At 26.6% G+C, this 13,116-nt stretch overlaps 2 protein-coding genes across 5 annotated transcripts in view; both read right to left on the reverse strand.

Moving 5' to 3' along the window:
* Positions 1-11: 11 nt before the first annotated feature.
* Positions 12-5,496, reverse strand: LOC108753062 (ETS homologous factor). Its single transcript, XM_018494405.1, has 5 exons — positions 5,150-5,496; positions 4,142-4,213; positions 3,517-3,597; positions 426-621; positions 12-321 (listed from the first exon to the last, which is right to left on the reverse strand). Exons 1-5 carry the CDS (start codon positions 5,466-5,468, stop codon positions 210-212), a joined length of 780 nt encoding a protein of 259 aa, XP_018349907.1. The 5' UTR covers positions 5,469-5,496; the 3' UTR covers positions 12-209.
* The window catches only part of LOC108753061 (protein cramped-like), an 18,781-nt gene continuing 10,995 nt past the window's right edge, over positions 5,331-13,116 (reverse strand). The window contains exons 11-12 of one of the 4 annotated variants that reach the window (XR_001939597.1): positions 12,399-12,533; positions 7,779-7,855 (exon numbers count right to left, since the gene is read on the reverse strand). The gene's annotated coding sequence lies outside the window, so the exon portion shown is untranslated. Of the gene's footprint in view, positions 5,405-7,778; positions 7,856-10,701; positions 11,079-12,398; positions 12,534-13,116 lie in introns of those variants that run through there. The other 3 variants (XR_001939596.1, XM_018494402.1, XM_018494403.1) reach the window with 3 other exon arrangements.

The raw sequence follows: 13,116 nt of genomic DNA on the forward strand, positions 1-13,116 counted from the left end.
ATTTCTTTTTTTAAAGATTGTTCTATTATTAGCTTTATCTGTAAGAAACATAACATTTGACGATGTTTAAAATACAACGGACGTATAACAGTAATTGTTTTTCTAATGTTGAAAAACATTTCATTCGCACATCGTGCGAAATATTTTACAATTTTTCGATTTTACACGTTCGATATTACGAACTTGTGACTTTTTTTCGACACACCATTTCAGTATCGGAAATTTGGGTTATCCGTTTGCCATCCTTTCGCATTTGGTCCAAATTGATATACCAGTCTGCGACCAAGTACTGGCAGAAATATTTTGCTCTTGTAATAGTACCTAAAAAGCATCATTTTGCAAAATAAAAAAAACTAATATAGCAATATCTAAATATATTTAAATTATTTCACAAGATATAAAAAAATTTTATTATTTATTATTACCTCATAGCTCGACTAAGTTTTTCATAAGTCATTTTTGTATTTCCTTTCCGCGAACCCCATCGTTTTGCCACTTCGTCGCTTTTTACGAAGCGAAATTTGGCTTGTGAATAGTCTTCCCAGCAGATTAAACTTGGACACGTTTCTCTATTACGTAGTAAATCTCTAATAAATTCCCATAATTTTCCTTGACTCGCGGCTACAAAAATGCAATTAAATCGTATAATTCAGTAAATACATTTAATATTACATGTATTAAACCTTTCATCATTCTAATTTATAATTTATAAAACGAAATTAGCATATTTAAAATATGTGAAAGACAAAGAGCTAATGTGATAGAGGGAAAAAGTAAGAAGGAACGTGTTTTTATAAACGTGTAAATGCATCCAATCAATGTGCGTCCCATGCGTAAAGCGTTCGCATCTAACGTAATACACTAACTATTTCTTCTTGTAATTTGAAAATTAAGCTTCGGGCAAAATTTTTGTAAAGGAAAAATCGTCTTAGAATTCGATCAGGAATACGTCTCTTCAGGGACACCTGGGTTGTTCTGAATCACCATGTATGTAATATATTGTGTATCGAGAAATATATTTCGCAAAAATTTATTGCTGAACATTCTGATATTCTAATTACTCGTGCAAATAAGGGTAATTCGACAACATTAACTGAATATAATGGAAAATGCATGAAATTTTAACAGATAATAACACACACTTTGACCATTAATAAAGATCTCCCGAATAAAATAATTATTGAAATACGCGCATTTTTAATTAGGTCGAACAATAGGAAATACATTGAGATAAATTTACTTATAAGAAATTACATGTTTCCGATGGAACACTATCGAGATTTTATGGGCTTTCGAAGACACACAAAGAACGTAATCCGTTGAGAATGATAGCTGCATTAATAGTCCCCATTATCCTCTTGTTACATATTTGAAAGAAGTTTAAAAAAAGAAATTTGTGATATCAAAAAGCTATAAAATAGTATTGAAATTAATTGGAATGCCATTAGATCAGAACTATAAACTTGTTTCTTTTGACATAGTGTCTATGTATAGTCAGGGCCTAAAAAGTTGTAACATTTTTTTTAAATGGGTTTTGGAATGCAACCTACTTATCGTGCAATTGGTTCTTATTGTAGATCCATGAATAAGAACCAATCGTTCGGTGAGCAAACTGCATTCCGAAACCCATCGGAAAAAAAGTGTTGTAACCTTTTAGGCATTGATTATACACTAATATTCCCACAGATTTAATTCTAAGAAGTATCAAAGCAAGATGGAATTCTATATCAAAACATACATTGATTCCGAAACAAGAATTCTTAACGGCTATACATATATCTTATTCTCAATTCTACTTTCTTTAAATCTGATAAAAAATACTTCAAACAGATATTTGATATGCCCGTGGCATCTCCGATCTTAGCAAATTTAGTGATTCAAAATTTGAAGAAATATTTTCCAGCATTAATATTCCTATTTATTATCGTTACATTGATGACATTTTGCTTGCGACTCCAAATGATCAAATCGATTTAGTTCTTAAGACGTTTAATTCTTATCATTAGAGATTTACTGTGGAACATAAGAACAATGGCGATATTAACTTTCTTGACGTTAATTTAAAGATGGAGGATGGTTGTATTAAATTTGACATTTATAAAAAAGCGATTAATTCGAGCCAATATTTGAGTTACAAATCGAACACAAAAGAATAATAATTGGACAATTTGATAGAATTTTATTTTTTTCTTTCATCCAGATTAAAAATGTCAATTTCATGATTAATGTTTTAATTAATGGTTTTAAATAACGGTTATCTTCTAAATATAATATTTTCCACTATAAACCAGAAAATAAAAACATTATCTAGAAGAAATAATTTATATGAAAACAAAAGGAAATTAATAATAATAATTCTAGTTCTACTAATATAAAAAAATTCTTTACAATTCCATATGTAAATAAAATATCAGAAAACTTTAAAATAATTGGAAAAAAATGATTTTAATATATCTTATAAACTAATGAATTGTTTAAATTAATTTATAAAAATAGGAAAAGATAGAACGGATAAAATCAACCAATTTGATGTGGTATATAAAATAAATTGTCTGAATTGTGATTTCTCTTATATAAGACAAATAAAAAGGAAACTTAAAACGAGGATTAAAGAACATAGAGTGAACCAAAAAATAATCTCTTTCTGTAGTTTCACATCAATTAAATTATGAACATGAATTATAGATTGAAATAACATCTGTGTTTTAAAAAGAAGAACTATCCTATAAAAAAAATGATTTCCGAAATGATACTTATAAAAAGACTAATTGGTGATATTAATAAGCAAAGCGATACAGAAAAATTGTTGAGTAATTATTTACCTATACTAAATATATTTCTGCTTCACATAACATCAGTATGACCCCTTCCTAAGTATCTTTGTCTTGTTTTATATGTAAGTTCGATAACTCATATGAGAATTAGCAGAGAATTAAAAATTGTAGCAGTAAAAATAGCTTGTCATCAATCCATTACTTTAGTTATAATATCGAAGTTTGCTTTGACACAGTTTGTTTAACTAAAACTAATAATTGAATAACTAAATTTCATATATTAATTACGTGGTTTGATCATATTAGAGTCTGGAAATTTTGTGCCAAACATGTTTTACTTTAACTTCAAATGCAACGAAGAATCATATTAGACAAATTTGAAAAAAGATTTTAATAAGAATAAATTCTCCAAGTTCTCTAAACAATTTTAATTATTAACAAGCGTTTTACGTACACTAACCTTCAAGAAATGATTTATATTTGGACATTTGAATTGACTTGTAAATCTCAATTTTTTGCGTTTTACCGTTAAATAATATTTATTTCAATTGTATAGAAAATTATAGACATACTGAAGATGGTCTAATCGAGACCGAAACGTTTATAATTGTTCTGACTAATTTGTTCAATTATATCAGAATAAAATCAATAAAATTGAATTTATAGAAATTTTTCGCTACTAATATCTTGTATTATGGTACATGCATTTTTTAATTATTATATATTTCGCAGTTATACTTACTATTTTTCTTAGTCTTTAATACTCTTGGTCTACCTGGCAGCCTCTTGGTTGCAATTTCGATACTATTATCTGATTCCGCATCTGGAAAAAGCAAGAAAATGATTTAAAATATTTGTGATCTCAGATAGGACAGAGAGTCCTATCTGGGAGAAAGAATTCTTTTTTGATTCGTGATTTGACGAAATGAATTCCTTTTCTATTTCATTTCTGTTCTAAAAGTATTCCTAAGACTCTCAAAAGAATTTACTTTTGTATCAATTGCGATCTTTTTTTCATATTCAAAAAGTAATATTTTTCTAGTCTATATAAGAATTCGCAATAAAATCAAAATAACTTTTAAGTAATATTTTAATAGAGCTCTATAATTTCATTTTTTGTTCTCTTTGAACCTCTTTCTTGAGTTCATTACGAACAAATTATGCTAATTCATAAAAAACAAGAAGATGCATTTTTTCGAGTTTAAATAGATCAGTTGTGCTGTCTAAGATGTGTTTAAGTGTTCATGTGTTCATTTATATGTGTGTTTATACGTGTGTTCATTTATATGTGTGTATTATGTAATTTTATTGATTTTATATAAGTAAAAGATAATAATTCAGTTGAAGTATTTTTTAAAATGATTTACCGGATATGTTGCTAGAATTGACTCGCGTATACTCATCCTCCGATTGTGCCTGAATGGTATCAAATGGTGGTACTATATCAAAAATTAATAAATTGTATTAGATTTGCAGCACACTCAATAATCATTTTGCATTTGCATCATTTATTTAACAAAGGAAGATTCCCAACTCGAAAATTCAAAAGTTTATAGTTTCTAATGACAGTTAATACATCGCGAATTATAATTTATATATATATATATTGTAAAATTAGAGAAGGAAATCCCGATGGAGAAAGAAATAGCGAAACGAAACAATAACGGAAAGAAAAAAAATGGTGGAGTGCTAAACAATTGTGAGAAGCCTGGATACGAAAAGCGAAACAGAATCTTCAGTCTGATTATTTAGCCTCCGTGTTTTTTTTCCATGTTCTGCTTTTTCCTTTTCTATGAGGATGCATAGGATAAAGTTTATCATACCATGAAAAAAATTTTCTAAGAACTTTTCATGTTTTTCAGAATTTTTTGTATTATATAAAGCCCGTAGCCGAATAAGGGAGAGGTCGAAGTGCCCCAGATTCCAAAAAATTTGAAACTTTACTTACGTGTACATTAAAAATTAATACTACACCTAAATTAGTTTCTTGAAATGTCTCTCTAATTTAAAAAAATTTCAAATTTTTTGAAGGCATTTTTGCCCTCTTATTCGGCTAAAACTTTTAATTTTTTAGAAAATTTCTCACATTTTCTTATAAATTAGAACATTTTTCAGAAATGCTACGACAATCTATATTTTTTCTGTAGAACTTTTTATGTATTAATTCTAGAATATTTTAAGATTTCTCATTTTATAATTTCCAAAGAAAACTTACAAAACCTAAATAAGTTTAAGGGATATTCTTTTTCAGAAATCTTCATAAATTAGGAAAATGAAAAATCTGAATTTATCGTTATATTGAATTCGAAGTTTTTGGCCATTTTTTATATCTATAAATATATTATATTTATAAATGTAGCAACGTGTATACATACAAAGGTTTGATATACGTTGCGAATGGAGAAGATTGTACAATCGGTCTCCGTACACAGGATCGTGATTAATAAAATCTTCTCGCGTAAAAGTAACAATTTCTTTCCCGGATACGGCGAGACTGTGCTGAATGGAACTGTAAGGTTGACCGATATATGACGCGGCTGACATAAGCCAATTTATTGTTTCCTCTTGACACCAGGTTCTGATAGGTTTATCGGACCATCCAGTGCCGTCGATCTCCTCGCTTTCGTCACCTATCAAAACGAATTTAGAATCAGATCTACAGGCAATATCTGTCAATCCATGCTGTTTATACATTAAAACTGTATAATAATCGAATGCAAAATGTTTCAGATTGATCGAACGAATAATCATGCTGAAGTCAGTATATGATTGGTTTCTCATAAATCGTTGTAACACATTAATGTTCAAAAATCCTACCAGTGAGTAGGTTGGTAATCGCAGATAGTAAGAAAGTAGTAGTTTAAACTTTAATTCACTACAAATAAATAAGAAAATTGGAAAGATAACAAATTAATTATCTCTTGAAGTTATTTTTTTCTTAATAATTTATTATTAGATTCGTTGTTCAAGTTGACAATAAAAACGCGAGAACGCGTTAGAAGTACTTCGTTGTGATGACAAATATAAATATTAGTATTATTATTGATATTAATAGTAGGATAGCCATAGAGATTCTAACTCACTGTGTTAGTGTGTATATATATGTATATTAGAACGATACAGAGCGGCCACCTGACATATCTTCCTATACTAGATAAATGTCCCTCTCCTAGTACAAAAGTTACTCTCTCTTTAATATTTTTCTCTTTCCTTTTCAATCATATAAATAGGTAGCTCGGAAAGATATCTACAGAAAATTATACACTCTTGTTAAAATAAAGTTTCCACCTTCTATTTGCAGTCTTGATTTTCTGCATACGGAATGATTTTCTAATAATCGTTGGTCATAACACAGTATGTTAAATATACTAGATTTCATTTTCAATAACTAATTTAACAAACTAAAGTTATATTAATTTTAATTAGAATTTGGAAATTTGAAATGATGTTTATATAATGATCAATAATATAATACCGATAAAGAATCTCTGAATAACTAATTAAGCGAAGTAATCGACAAGAATTTCTACAGATTGAAAATATACCATCGACAAACTAAATTGATTAACAAGTTGAAATTTACCTTTGTAACTATTGTAGTTGATTTGACATTCGTGAAATTTATTGTGTTTCAATTATCTGATTCTTATGTAATTTATTTAAATTATTTTATTGCATTTTATATATCTGAGACTTATCGTTAAATAATTTATTTATATCATTTTCTCGTTTTACTTGATATACTACAGGTGGCCAATTTAAAACGTCTATAATTTTTATATATTTAACAATAAATTTGTAACTTTGCGCTACGATCAAATATCTAGTGTGTGACGTATACTCTTTTTATTTACTGTGTAAAAAATAGTGTCACTCTTGGGTTTACTTATTAATTTGGTACAGCTATAGATAAAGATAGTATCATTTAGATTTTATAATTTATAACTTTATAACTTATAATTTTATAATTCATAATTAGTACAATAATTATTTTTTCGAGGTGGAGTACTCTTAGCGCTTTTTTTTACCTTTTTTAAAAAGGTAAGTTAGTCGGGTTAATCCTAATATCACGTTTTTTTTTTCTGTATATATGTACGTATCTCAACGGGTTCCATTTTCTGAAAAATAATTTTTTTAAAGTTTATGTAAAATATCGCCTTAATCTGGATTATGTGATTTTCAATATAATTGTTATAATTATTTTACATATAAAATTAAGTTAATGGTATTTAAAAAATGTACCAATCGATGCATCTTTTAATAAAATGAACAAATCTGCCAGAAAAAGTTGCTCTGCTTTTGAAAACGAGATATCCTTAAAGTTAATGTCTATTTAAGTTAGAAAATCTAATATATTGTGGAGTATAGCCCCTCCCTCGCCTATTGTATTAATGATTTCGAATTAAAAAAATATTGCTTTCCATCAATATATATATATATATATATATAAGGTGCTTCCGATAATTTAAGTTTGAGTTAATTCCATTAGGAGCCAAAAATATGATAGACATAACTAGTACCTTTATAATTCATGACAACTCAATGTATGCCATAGTTGAGTCTGTTAACAAGTAGCAATAAAATCAAAGAAGCAATAAAAATTTCGCAAAATTTTACGAATGATGAGATAAAATATGCTTTTATTAATTTAATAATTAAGATTAAATTTATTTAAAGCAACAATCATGTAAAATTATCGACAGATAATTTATAATGCATTATGTATAAATTTAAGAAATTTACTTTTAACTTCTCGATAAAAAATTTTTCATACATGAATATATATAAACATGTATAAACATACATATGCATGTATAAATATTCATAAATATATCTATATAATTATATATGAAATATGTCCATGTTCATAATACATCCTTCTTTTTTTTTGAAAGTTAAAAAAATTAGTCGAAATTGATTTTTTTTTCTACTCTTATTACATTACCGAGCGAGCATTTCTTCTTGATTGGTTCACAACCACGGTTTGCTAGGAAATTGCTTCGTCTGGGAACTAAAGAATCCATGTCCAAGAGTAAATGATCATTTTCATCTTCGTGTAAATTAATAAACGATGGATATATCTACAATCACAGAATTTAAAATTTAAAATTGATTTAAAATAGTAGGATTAAAATTTAAAATCAGCTTAAAACAGAATTAAAATTAAAAATTTAATTTTAATTAATAAGCAACAATAGCATGCTATATTTATCAATTAAAATTAAAACTTTAAAATGTAAATTAAAAGTTATTTAAACGTAAATAATTAACAGAAGAGCTAAGAGCCAAATTTTTCGTATATTAAAATTTTTAAAAACACCTTTCGACCTATTTGTCAGGTCATCCTCAGTGTATACATGTCGATAAATTAACGCAAATTTAATAAAAATCATAAAACGGTTAAATATAATTTTTGCAAATTATAGTTATATACGCAAAGTGGTGGACTTATCTCTTCATATCTATTTTCAGTCGCAACAATGCAATGCTTTCAGTCTTGTCATCTTCGTAGTTGCATCCTTCTATTACATCGATCGCAATTTGTCCGTAATGATAATAAAATTAATTGAACATGTAAGTCATTCCGTAAAATTGTGCAAGCACACATTCTATTATCACAAATTAATACAATAGATTGTAAAAATTAAACTGACAATGAATAAATAATCGTTATATTCAGAATTCTTAGTATAATTTTTATTTAATTGACAACTATATTAAAGAATGTGTGATAAATAAAATTATTGTATATATACCTGAATGTGTGAAGGTTTAGGATAATCCAGTGATTGAAACAATACATCAAATTAATTTAACAAAGGTAAATGCGATTAGAGTTAAGAAAATTGAAAACAGTTAGAAATTTCTAATGTTATATTGTAGTGTGTGAGCGACATTCTGATATTTTATAATATTTTGTTGAGAAACGGGATAAAAGTGGAAGGGGAATAGAGATAGAAAAGGAACAATAGAAGCGAGAAGAGAAGAAAAAGACTAATAATATAAAAACATAAAAAATAATTAATGGGATAATTTTCACATTGTTCGTAGAAAAAAAATCAAGTTTGAAGAAAATGTACAAATACAAAAATGACAATATCTCATAAATAATTACTGAAACTAATATTTTATTGCATTTTGTTATTGAATTTTTCACGACAAATATTATTCAAATTTTTTTAAATATTTTAAAACTTGTATTTAAGTCACATTTTATAATATATAAGATTATAACCAAAATAACTTTAACATCTAATTTAAACTTAAGTTAAATTTAACTTAACTTATTAAATTTACCTTAAAAATTTTAACTCTTTTTGATACCTTTTAATCTTTTTCTATTTTAATAAAATAATTGTATTTAAAAAAATTTTATAATTATTATTATTCTAAAAAATAACAGTCTACACTCTTACCAAATATACTGTATAAAAAGTTACGTATAATTACCATAAATTTTAGCATATTACGTTTCACCTTTATTTAGTTCTCTTATCAATTTATCCTAATTTGGAAAGTTGAAATTTTTGGTTTAAAATTCAATATTAAGATTCGATTCATCTGGATATATTAAATGTTGGCATTTTTTAAATAATCGCATAATTCAATTATGTTATCCAAATATTTATAGTCCTGTTTGATCTTACGTTACAATTCTAAAAATATCTTTTCTATAATTTTCAAGTTTTCAAAATTTTAAATAATGATATCACGGAAATGGTATGAGCCATCTTTAGTTACAGAAGAGTGTAAAAATTAACGAATATACCGTGACTTAATGAACAAAGTTACTGGATCTGCTAAAATTATTCTCTTAATTTGAATTACACAGAGCTAATGTACATATCTTTTTTTTTGTTTAGTTTCAGCGAAGCGATAAGTTTGCATTGTGTTTAACTTAAATCTGAGACAGATATTGGAAAAGATATAAAAATGTATGAATAAAAGGGAAGTGAACAATAAAAGAACGTAAAAAAAACAAAATAGAAGAAAAAACGGCGATCACGCACAACGGTTTAGGATGCTTAAAAAAATAATACAAATATTATATAAATTATGCGTTCTTATATTAAACTCACTTCCAAGTCACTCCTGCCGTAGCTATTAAACGAATCCATTTTCACGCGACAACAGCACTGACACTATCACTTTAATTTTGTCATACAATATCAGCGAGAACTATCAGGCGCTATTATACTTGCGTAGCTACAATAATTACACGTACGAGAATTAAGCGCGCGGTAATTTACAAAGTACGTGTCGATATTACATGAGTAAACTCATCGTTTTGAGATGTTCGATTAAAAATACGGAATAGGACACAGTTATTTCAAGTCAGATAAGCAACGGCAACTGCGACGGCGATAATGATCCACTACGCATCTCTCATGAACGACTGAACTGGACTGAGCACAGTGAGCACGAGGTCTCCAAAACTCTACTCGACAGAGAATGACGAAGAAAACAAATATGAAACTGCAGTGGGACAGTCGCGGTTGAACAGGTTTCAACGGGGATTTCCCGCATCACAACCGCGGCCAATCACCATCGCTGTACGTCGTACCGCGATAGCTGACGCAATAATTACTTATGCTTCATTGGCGTCGATATTTTCAAAACGGATTTTATTTTTTTCTGGTTATTAATTCTACAATAGAATTTTGATTTTATTAATTCTACTAGATTTTATTAATTCTAATAGAATTGAATTTTGATTCAACTTTTTGATTTTTTTGCAAGTAAATATTGTAGAACATTTTACATTGAAAAAAAAGAACATACTTTTCAAAAAATCCCATTCAGAAAATGTTAACGCGACAGTCGAACTTTGATGTCAATAATGTAAATTTTTCAATTCCAAATTATAAAAAAGTCGATATATAATAAAATGATATCATCTTTAATCATTTTTTACAATATCGTTCTGTCTCAATTAAACACATATATTTTTATCTAATACATTGCAGCGCCACTCTTACAAGATCGAGCACCTACTGATCTGTTTATCATTCTAAATCTTCGCTAAGCATACGTATACACGTGAATCAAGCTATATATTTTTTCTAGGCTTACAATTTTAGTTTGACAACTTAATATTATTCGTTCAAGTAATCCGAGATCCGCTGGATATCATTACTGTTATATGCTACTCATATGTAAATCTTTCATATCAAGCAAATTCTAATCTCACCCCCTATTAAGTTATTAATTAAGTTATTAAGCAATGAATTATTTAAATTATTTTTGTTCAAGTTTCTTGTGAAATCGACTCATTCGGACTTTCTGTTCGTGCATATTTTAATTCTGTAAAAATATAATTTATATAATTTAAATAATAAAATAAAATATATTATAATACACACACACACACACACACACACACACATAAAGCCAATTTTAAAATTTTAGGTATAATTCGTAATAGTTCCCGTCGCTAACATCCCCTTAAAGATCAATAAAAGATTTCATAATTGCCTTTTCTAATTTTCCGTATTTTTATATTTTTTAGAAAAAGAGAATAAATTATTGCAAAGTATGCGATGCTAAATAATATCAAAATTACATTTTTAATTTTTATTTATATCTCCTTGAAAAAGATACTAATTTAATGTTTGTAACTTCTTAAATTTTTTCAGAAATAAATGGATTTAATTAGTCGATTTTTAAAAATTATAAATATAATTCAGTTATAATCTAAAACATGTGTAATAATTAAATAAATATTATGACTTTGTAAATGTACAGCAAATTAAAAAGAAAAAAATTATACAGCAGTAAAGTTATACAACAAAGAAGCCGAAATTGTAGAATCAAAAAATGAAGCAAGCAATTGCTGAAGCATGCTAATTGAGAATCTATTTGATAAATAATTTTAAAAACTCTAATTTAAAAAAATCACGAGCAATTATAAAATTACGAAAAAAAAACCGATTTTTTTCAAGTCATAATTAAAATTCAGAAAGGACTTATTTAAAAAAGTACTAATCAAATTTAGGATACTGTATATAAAAAAAGAAATAGAAAAATAGATAATTTTAATATATTAATTTAGCAATGAAGAAAAATCAAAACTTCGCAACTATTCTTTTCCTTACAGTTTTTTGTCTATCATTTTCAATGTCAATTAATTTTTTAAAATTTGCCGATTAAAATTAATTAATCGGCAAATTATATGTTCAGAAGATTCAAAAAAAATTTTCTAAATAATAAAAATTCTATGATTTATATCAAATCTATCAATTTGTTAGATCAAATTAAAAATAAAATATATAATTTTTACTACTTGTGGGAAATAAAATTTCGACTGCAAAAAATCGAAGAACGCTCCAAGAAAAGCGAATATTCTAGAATCTAGATTGATAACTGATTTAACTCGGAAATAATCACTTCTAATATTTTGTATTATCTAGGATGTTTTTTTACATCCAAATTAAAAGTTATTATCATTACAAAACAAATAGAATATATACTCGATATCATCAAAATTGTTTATATAATAAGAAAAAATGACCAATAAACGAGCAAATACGAGATTCTCAATAAAAACGAATTAGGATGATATATTCACATATTAAATTACAGAATGTATACGAGAATAATGATCGCAAGATGTTTTATACTCACAGTTTTCATCAGTTGCATAAAAATCAGAAAATATTCTTCATATAGGTATGTCAAAATGCTTTTCTATGTATTTTCTCATAATAATGAGCTGTTGAGACGCAGCGTATTTCCATAGGTCTTTTACACATATGCATCCTCATAATAAGAGAAAATAATTCATCGTTATTAAGTGAAAATATGTTTTTGTCAAACTAAGTAACGAAATTGAAATAAAATATCTTAAATCAATATCAAGTCAATACTATACAAATTAATAAAAAAATATTTAAAGAAATAATGATCTATAATAATAATGATTTATAATCAAATTAGTAAAAATTATTAATATAATAATTTTTACTGTCATTAATTACATATTATATACTATTGATTGTTTTATAATTTATTAATATTTAAAATTGTATACAGATTTACTTATTATCTTCTTAAAATATAAGACGAAAAAAAATAGATATGAATTCTCAGTCAGTAAAGAAATCTAACTATAAACTTTCTCTTTTTCGCTACTTGAACGTAAAAATTATCTTGTGTAATTATTCCTAAGTACTTAAACAGAGTACAAATAATTGAGATAACTTTTAAATTTTAAAATAATATGCTTTTGAATATTTTGTGGTGGGCGCCTATGTTCGACTTTATTTATAGTATGTACGTAGTGATGCACAGAGTAGATACATATACACGTCGATATAGTCGCGATCTTCCTTACGAAATTCTA

Source organism: Trachymyrmex septentrionalis, unplaced genomic scaffold (genome assembly GCF_001594115.1).
Source record: "Trachymyrmex septentrionalis isolate Tsep2-gDNA-1 unplaced genomic scaffold, Tsep1.0 scaffold63, whole genome shotgun sequence".
NCBI lineage: Eukaryota > Metazoa > Arthropoda > Insecta > Hymenoptera > Formicidae > Trachymyrmex > Trachymyrmex septentrionalis.

Excerpts from the sequence above, each read along its gene's own strand:
- LOC108753062 (XM_018494405.1), bottom strand. The coding sequence starts at position 5,468 with ATGTATAAACAGCATGGATTGACAGATATTGCCTGTAGATCTGATTCT. Across the intron at positions 4,214-5,149 it reads GCAACGTATATCAAACCTTT|TACCACCATTTGATACCATT; the intron begins GTATGTATACAC and ends TTTTTGATATAG. Across the intron at positions 3,598-4,141 it reads CAATTCTAGCAACATATCCG|ATGCGGAATCAGATAATAGT; the intron begins GTAAATCATTTT and ends TGCTTTTTCCAG.